Source organism: Galeopterus variegatus, unplaced genomic scaffold, assembly GCF_000696425.1.
Source record: "Galeopterus variegatus unplaced genomic scaffold, G_variegatus-3.0.2 Scaffold6972, whole genome shotgun sequence".
In the NCBI taxonomy this organism is placed as follows: domain Eukaryota; kingdom Metazoa; phylum Chordata; class Mammalia; order Dermoptera; family Cynocephalidae; genus Galeopterus; species Galeopterus variegatus.
The window spans coordinates 42909-52253 of record NW_007733083.1 but is presented as its reverse complement, the minus strand read 5'-3'; the positions used below and the strand labels follow the sequence as shown (position 1 = coordinate 52253).

The 9345-nt window shown below is 37.7% G+C and overlaps 1 protein-coding gene across 1 annotated transcript in view; it reads left to right on the top strand.

Annotated features, from left to right (window-relative positions):
• MYRFL (myelin regulatory factor-like) overlaps window positions 1-9345 on the top strand; it is an 82650-nt gene that overhangs the window by 42242 nt on the left and 31063 nt on the right. Inside the window, exons 12-13 of the mRNA XM_008591505.1 lie at window positions 8208-8371; window positions 8978-9041. Of these exons, the coding sequence (XP_008589727.1) occupies window positions 8208-8371; window positions 8978-9041 (228 nt within the window). The remainder of the gene's footprint in view (window positions 1-8207; window positions 8372-8977; window positions 9042-9345) is intronic.

Sequence of the window (9345 nt, the reverse complement as noted above, 5' to 3'; positions counted from 1 at the left end):
GCCATTAGGCTTTTGAGTTCATACAGAGCGAGAGGCAAAAAGGGCCAAAAGCAGCACCTTGAGGAACACATCCAGTTAGGGCTTGTCAAGAAAGTGGAGGACTTGTGAAGGCTGAGAGGAACAGGCCAAAGTAGAAGGAGAACATGGGGAAGCACAGTGAAAGCTGAGTGAGCAAAACAGGATCGATAAGGAAATGGGGAGGAGACGTGATAGGGGGTTCTCTCTGGGCCATACATCAGGCATGGGCCACAGGATACATGCAGCCTTAATTTTATGAAATACAGCCGACCCTCCATATCCACAGGTTCTGCATCCATGGATTAAAATAAAAAATACCAATACAACAGTAAAAAATAATACAAATAAAAAATAATTCAGTATAACAACTATTTACATAGCTTTTTCATTGTGTTAGGTATTATCAGTAATCTAGAGATGATTTAAAGTATACGGGGGGATGTGCATAGGTTATATGCAAATACTATGCCATTTTATATAAGGGACTTGAGCATCTGTGGATTTTGGTATCCACGCAGGTCCTGGAACCCGTCTTCTGAGGATACCAAAGAGGACTGGACTGCCAAATTGTTGGTCAGCTCTAATTCATAATGCAGCACATGAGGCTTACTGTTTCTCTATATCCTCATCAACACCTGTCATCATCAGACTTTCTAAATTTTGCAATTCAGTTAAAGTGGTATCATGTTAATTCACCTTTCTCTGATTAGTAATAAAGTTGTACATCTCTTTCTTACATTAGCTATTTAGGTTTCTCCTTCTGTGAATTGTTTGGCCCAATGTTCCATGGGGTTACCTGTCTTTTTCAGGAGGAGAATATAACTTTTCGCTTGACTGTATTGTTTTATTCTTTCTCACTGCTCTCAAAAATGAAACTAATATACCAAATCTATACCAATAGCTTAAGATAGTGACCATTATTTTCTATTTAATGCCTTGTTGGCTTCCTTCTTAGTGCTAATTACAACTTAAAACTATATACTTTTGGTTGTTTGTCAATATCCTTTACTAGAAAATACGCTCTGAGGGCAAAGACCCTGTCTGCTTTATCTAATTGTCTTATAACTACACTTAGGAGAGTGTCTAGCACATCACAGGGGCTTGTTAAAGAACTATTGGTCATTAATTCATTATTGAGCTATCTGTGTCAGGTACTGAGTTGGCCCTGGGAAGTCACAACACATAGTCATTGACCTCAAAAGGAGCTGATTGGTCACCCCGGGGAGACAAGAAGTTAAAGAATTACAATGAACTGTTACATGTGTTAGTTCAACTGTAAACTTGTCTCAGTCAAACCATTCAAGCCCTCTTCACAGAAAATTGCACTTAATTAAAAATAAACATTAAACAAGAATTCTAAGGCAAATAAACAAAGGGTAACAATAATACATATAATTTTAAAGAATTTTATGAAGCTCATGCTCTTCTCTTGTAAGGCAGAAAGTCAGAATGTGGCAACCAGGGAAATGAACTTGAGAGTTATCCTCTTTGCAAGAGAAATATGCATGTGAGAGAAGCCTCTCCTCCAGGGACCTGTTGACAATTCAGTTGGAAGTCTGAGCTTCCAAAACATCTCAGCAGCCTGCTTTTCTGGTTTTGGGATTCTATTTTTTTTAAATCCATGTTAGGGCCTGGTTGAGCTCTCCACAAAATAAACTCCTGGACAAAGATCTAAAGCTAGGCTTATTCAAAGCCCCAAAAAGTGCCAGACACACCCATTGGCTAAAGACAGTTTCTCTCCCTTTGGCAATCATTTTTACAACGCTCAATTCCAAGCTGTTTTATTCCCATGATTTTATTATGAAACATCAGTTCAAATTGCAACTTCAGATACATCATTTACCACAAGGAGTGATTTTCAAGTCTGTGACTCTTTCTTACTGGAAAAGAAATAAGGACCTATTTCAACTTTTCAAAGCTTTCTTTGCTATCAGTCGTAGTTACCCTCATTCGTTGTTGTAAGATAGAGGACAAGTTGTAATTCACGAAGAGAGGAGAAATCAACTCCAGTGCCTGGCTGTGCCCCCATGTCTCGGGCTCACTAACTTCAGACCTGTAAGGGACTGAGACCTGCAAGCTGTGTTCTATAAAGTCCAAGGGTTTCCTTGGGATGGGGAGAGGGGGACGGAAGGGATTTCATCTGTTTCCTGAGCAAATTTTCTGCCAAAGGAGAAACGACCTAACCGGGGTGAGATCCGGTTTGGTGGGTACAATTGAACCACTAGCCTGTTGCACTAAAGATGATAAACACTAGTGTTTAATTCACCCACATTTCCATGAGCATTTCCTAACAGAAGAAGGGAATTTGGACCTTAGTATTTTGCCTCTCTGAGAGAAACTTCAGATAAAAGAATAAACTGGAAATCTGGCTGCTCTCTTCATTTCACTAGAGAGTAATACTATAAACTCTCATGGCATGAACCACCACTGTAAGAACATCCATCCATTAATCATCACATATGTACTGAGTACTGCTCTGTGCTGAAGAAGAGTAGATGAGATGCGGGTCTGTTCTCGGTAAGCCCACTCTCTGCAGGTGTTCATTGTATTGGTAAATATGACACCAACTGTAAGGAAGGCGGGAGCAGGGGGAGGACTGGTGGTTCAGGCGGAGGGAGCAGCTTGTGCTGTTCCAGAAACTGGAGGAAGCGTGCTATGTTCAGCAAATGGCTCGTGTGGCTCAGTATGGTGAGAGTATAAAGTGTGAGAGGGCTGTGGTGCATGATGAAGTTCAGAGAAGGGAGCCACTCCAAGCTAGGCAATAGCTCTGATTTCACAAATGCCTCCCTGTTGTTTTTGTGTGCACATATACTTGCCAAACTGCCCTGAGTGTCATTTGGAAATATGCTCACCTGTCCATATGTACACTGACCCCAAAGCAAGTCTTTCAAACAGTGGCTAAAAGGTCCCTGTGTGATATGAAGCAGGTGCCACTTTTCCCTCCACAGTCTTATTAGCAATTTTGGGTGGCAAGCTGGTTTAATCATTTGTATATCACAGTTGTAAAGGTATGTTTCAGCTGAGGTAGCGGGCTCCATTAATAGCTGGACAGAGCTGAGTAATTAAATTAGGTCCAACTAAAAAATTGTTCTTAACCACGGCTGGCATCAGGTGGGGACTTTTCAAAATGCCCCTGCTTTATGCCCATCTCAGCCCTAATGAATCCAAACCTCTACATGGCACCTAGGTATGTGTATTTAGAAGAAATTTCTCAGGCATCTATGATGTGATGGACATTCCTGGTTAAAATTTGCTCATGGAGACCTTATCATTTGAATAAGAAAGGACATTTTCAGAAAACTCTGGATATATTTTTGAACATATTTATACTGGTTTCACTGCGATGGTGGAGGACAAAAGTCAGAACTCTGAGTATTTTAGTAGAGTCAATCCCTATAACATGTTCTGGAAATTTATTTTTTGATCATTTTCCATTGTATTCATAAAGTCAGGGCTGGACATAATTATAATCAGGAAGGTAGTAGTAAATTCCCTGTCCATCTTTATTTCCTTTTGAATAAGAAAACATATGAATTATCTCCTTGACTATTGGATCTACCTGGAAGATGGATGGTGCTGGCAAATCTGAGTTGGAGAAATTACATCTGGCTTTTCATCATTATTGACAAGTAACTGGACAATTGTAGCTGTTGCTCGTATCTCATGAGGCAGAATTAAAATTACTATTGGGGAAGACGTTGCAGAAAGAACTTACTGTGGTTTAGAGAGGACTTTATCGTCATTCCCTGTGATTTGCTTTGGCTTGGGCTAAATCAAGAATTAATATATCAAGCAAACATTAAAAAAAAAAAGGAAGAAGCCAGTTTCCAAGAAAAAAAAAAAAAAAAGAGTACAAGCAGTGCCAGTGAGGATGGGGGAAAGTGGGTAGATTCAAAAGATTTAGGACGCAGAACTGACAGCACTGCCGGATAGATCGCCTGTCAGGAAACAGGGCATGGGAAGGGGTCAGAGAGGATGAGGGACTCTGTTTTGGACTGCTGGGTGGACATCAGCTGACCGTGGGACCCCCTGTGAATAATACAGTTGTAATTATAGGAGAAGACTCTCTACAGTGTAAACATAGTCAATAATCATGTAACATTTATTATGATTTAGAATCATAGAATGCTGTTGTGGGACCCCCTGTGAATAATACAGTTGTAATTATAGGAGAAGACTCTCTATAGTGTAAACATAGTCAATAATCATGTAACATTTATTATGATTTAGAATCATAGAATGCTGTTCTTATTTTCTTGATTTCTGCTTATTTTTATTGAAACAAATTTAGAAGTAAAGGAAAATCTGTATCAGGATTAGAAAATTTAGAAGGGCTTTTGCCAGGAGATTTTGTTTTTGTTTTGTGATTTATTTTTAAATATTTTTAATAAAAAATGTCAAATGTATACAAAATCAGAGAGAATAGTAATGAAAACCCATGTATGCCTCACTCAGATTCCACAGTTATCAATTCTTTCCAATCTTATTTTATTTAAGTTTCCCTCCCCCACCAACTGGACTAGTTAAAGCAGACTCCAAAATCATATCATTTTATTATAGATATTTCCATATTTTTTTCTAAAAGAGAAGAATCACCTCTTAAAAACTGAGCCATATACCATTATCACACCTAAAAACTTGCAGTAATTCCTTAATTCATCAAATCCAATTGGTGTTGAAATTTCCCCTATTATTTTTACATATAGGTATATAACACAAAGAAACAAATATATATATATATATATGGTTTTAGCAGCCATTAAGGATTATTGCCTAGATCCATTGCTTCATTTGGAATTGGAAAATGTTGATAATCTATCATTCCTTCTTTCTTTATTCTCTGGAATTCTTCTAAAATGAAGAACTTTCTCTTATCAAATACATAGATAATGTACATGATAGGCAGGATAAAGCATGCTTCTTTCCTTTATTTAATAAGCTTTCAGAAAAATGAGTTGAACACCTAATAAACTTCAAAGATAACTAATAAAATATTTTTAAAAGTTGAATAGAATTTTTAATGCTGTTAAAACACATTTGATTTTTTGATCTATTTAGGTAATTAGTCCTTTGATGTCCTATCTTTGGCCAGTGGGAGCTTCTGAGTCATTTTGACACCGCCACTGTGACAGCTTCCTTGTTTTTCCATATTGTAACATGTTCCAGGTTCACTTCATGCATTTCCTATCCCAAACCTGGAATTACTAGTTCTCTAAAGAGTCCTGGTTTCTTTCAGTGAGAATGGTATTTAGAGACCACAATGAAGGGTGTTCATTGTTAGTAGGTTAGACTTTTACTTAATGTTTTTATTTTATATTTATATCTCCTTTCTTAAATGCTGAAAATCTTGGTTTAAAACACTATTAATTATGTATTTGTTCTATCCAATTATATATTTGTGTGTAGTGTGTGTGTATAATCTATCACTATTACAACTAACAATATGATTATTGAAAGGTTTAAGATTCTTTGCTGGTTGTTTTTGTTTGTTTTGTATTTTGTCTTTAGGATATATCCCTCTAGGAATGGACAGTCAAATTACTGTGCTTTGAAGTCTTTTAAAGTATATCCTCTCTGTAAGTTTAAAACAAAAACTCAATACCCAATTAGCTTCATTTATTTTATTTTTATTTTTAGGGAATGCTTTAAAATTTTTGGTTTAATTTTGCTTTATAATTACTCAAAATACCCACATTATTCTAAAGGCAAATTTGTAAAATAAGGTACATCGAGAGAGCTTGGCTTCTATCCATTTCGTCCACCTCGTTTCTTCCTTCCCATTATGTGTAACAATTTTAAATTATTTTTTGGCTTATCCTTCATTTTTTTTCAATGTAAGAAAATATGTGCACATTTTTGCATTCTTCCTCTTTCTTAGACAAAAGGTAGCATACTAAACATACTCTTCTGTACCTGTTTTTTTCTTCTTATACTGTATCCTAAACTTTGCTCCATAACAGTACTATATATAGAGATATTCTTCATTTCTTTTTACAATAGCATAATATGCTGCTGTGTGAATGTACTCTAGTTTATTATTATTACTATCAAGTCTTCTGTTGATGGACATTGGGTTGATTTCATTTTTTTTTTTTTTTTTTTTCTTTCACCAGGGGATTTATGATTGATTCCTGGAAGTGAGATAACTGGCCCCAAAATGAAAACATATGTAATTTAGCTAGATAATACTAAATTCCACTCCATAGTGACTTTTATCAATTTATATTCTTTGGATAGATTTTGAAGGATACCTGATAAGACTTCAGGAAAAATATAAGGTTTCCTGATGACTTTCAAGAAACCAATACGGGGATGTCCTTTTCTTTTCTTTTTTTTTTTTTTTTGTTAAGTTTCCTTAAAACAAGCATAGGCCACAGAGAGCAAGCTTTTGGTCATTTGGATTTCCAAATAGGAAAGGCTTTGTCTTTCCTAAGCTAACTTATAGCACCTTTCAATGCACTTTTGTACATTCTTGCTGAGCGTTTGCTATGGGTGAAAGCATGGGCTAAATGCTGCCGAGATACTCAAATGAACCAACATTATTGCTGCCCTCCATAAACTCATGATCCAGATGGGGAGACAGACACATAACTCCTGGTACAAGATAAATGGCCAAGTGATAAAACTGAATATGCCTTGATGTCTTGAGAACATTGTAGAAGGAAAGGGGTGCCTTCTGACCCGTGGCCTCTGGGAAGGGCCTGGGTAAGATGGAATTAGGACTGGCCTTGAGGAAAGGCATTTCTATCAGAGGTAACTATTGGAATAAGTTCTCAGACGTGTGCAGGGTGTTCACGAGGCTTCATTAGATCTGTGTGGCTGGAGAATTTGAGTCCTCCAGTGTTTCACATGACACACCTGTCTTTAAACTAAGCCTTAAATCTGTAATGTTCACCTTTTGATTCTTTCTGAGTGATTGATTGCTTTACAGTGTTTGAAACCCTTAAAAGTTTGGTTTAGATGATGAGAATCTCAAAGGCACACCATCCTCAGTTTGACCCCAAACCATGAAACAGCCTCTACTGGCCTCGAGCTCATCACTTTTCTATAGCAGATCAGCCTCTATGAGACCAGGAAGTGTTGTGGGATTTTGAACTTGTAAACAGAGTTGGGAAAAGGAGGAGACATCATAGAGTTGGAGTGGGAGCTGACAGGAGCTTTTCTGAGTTTTTGTTATGGCTGAGAAATAAACGCACATGCTCATATGACAACCGAAGAGTGCCGGTCGGGGAGGATATGGCCTGGGCTCTCTGGCTTTGGTTGGTCTCTCCTTTCTTTATCTTTCTGATGTGTCAGTGACTTTCTTTCTTTTCTTTTTTTTTTTTTCCTTTTTGTCTTTTTTTTACTGACCGGCAACGGGATCACAACCCTCGGTGTTGCGCCAGCTCCGCGCTCAGCCAGTGAGCGGGAACCGGTCTCCACATGGGATCCGAACCCTTGGCGGGAGCGCCGCCACACTCCCAGTGCGCCACCAGGCCGACCCATCAGTGACTTTCTTTGAACAGGAAGAATTAAGCGCCCCCTTTTTCTAAAAAAAATGTTTTCATTTGGGAGTTAGGATAAAATATAAATTGTACCTGATAGCTCATAGATGTTAAAGCAGAAGTTAACACCTCAAGAATTATTCTCTCATTTATGGACGAAGAAACTGAAGCCTGGAGAGGTTATTACATTTTACCTGGGGTCTCACATCTGGTAGGTGGCAGAATGCAGAGAAAAACCCAGGTCTTCATTCCTCCCTCCTTCACCTGAGCAATTTGGTGTACGTTTTACCAGGGAGAGAGCTGGAGTCATTTCTTATGGGGATTTGGTGATGAACACACAGTTCAACATTCAATAGCCTGTTCTGACTTTCTTTTTATGAGTTTTAAATATAGAATAATTGCCACTGAAAATAAATCTCTGGATTGCAAACTTGACAATTCCTTCAGCTCCATTTTTTGGGTTACAAGGACATATTTCCATTTTATTGTAAATTGAACAGAAGCAGTTTTCCTACACAGCCAGCAGTTTAGCAAGACCACTTTGAGTTTCAAATCTCTCCAGATTTACATGGAGTGAACTTGAGGATGTGTGTGTATATAACCATTTTCAATGGTGTATTCCAATTATCTTTGAATGGGCTCTGCACAGTTCCCTGGTGGTCTCAAACTGTAAGTTTATGTACTCTGTATTATTTTCCTTTCTAGGACCAGATCTTTATGGAAAATGTAGGTGCAGTGAAGCAGCTCTGCAAACTAACCAACGACCTTGAAGAAAGAATAGAAGAGTTAGAAATATGGAACAGAAGGTTGGCCAGGCTAAAGCGGCTCAGTAGTTGGAAGTCCTCAGCCAGTGAAGCAAGCTCAATCAGGTATATCCAGCATCATCACAGAAATTCGGGGAAAGGAGAGAGTGGGCTCTTTCCATAACTAGATCAATCTAAATGGTCTTTTTGATCAAGCGGCAACCATTATTTTCTCATAATACAGTCCCTATTCTTCTTTTAGAACATTTTGTAACACAAATGCCTTGTATGTTAACTTTCTTATTTTTTTTTTCTGTTGCTGTAAAATGAAGAAAAACGTGAGGCATCTGCTTAACAGCAGATGTTATAGGATTTTAGCAAAAGGGTAACTTCTTTAATGAGGAGAGGTGGCCATTTCTAAATTTAGAAAACTATGTTTGGTCCTCAAGGAAAAAGAATTTTATAATTTTTTTATTACTTAAGGAGGTAAACGCACATTTCTGGGGTCTAGTTTTGAGAAGAAGAAAAATGTAATCTTTAATGCATTCATTTGTGTTTACTAAAATTCTTTTCCATAAAAGGAACTCTCAACTACCTTGGTTTTTCTTTTTTCAAATTATCACTGTATTACACAAGAGAGTCGTCCTGCTGTGTTAGTGACAGCCTTGCCTTTGTTATATAACTCCTGGAGAGGTATTTGAATAGTAATCAATTTTCTCCTTCTTTTTAAAGCAAATTTAGCGGAGCTGTTAGTATATCTTCTCCAAGAAGGACCATATCCAAGAAAACTAACAAGGTAAACAGACTTAAATTTTTAATAAACAGAGGTGATGTTTTCCATACCCCCAAAAAAATCTTTAGAAAAATTGATCGAGTTTTTTTTTTTCATTTATTTGTTGATAGACTTTCCTACTTTGCATTTTTCTGCACTTCAGATGTTTAAATACTAACCCTTTAGTAGATACTGTTTTTTTTAAAAAACAAAAAGTAAGGGCCGGCCCGGTGGCGCACTGCTACAGTGCGCCGCTTGGGAGTGTGGCGGCGCTCCCTCCGAGGGTTTGGATCCCACATACAGACCGGTTCCCGCTCACTGGCTGAGC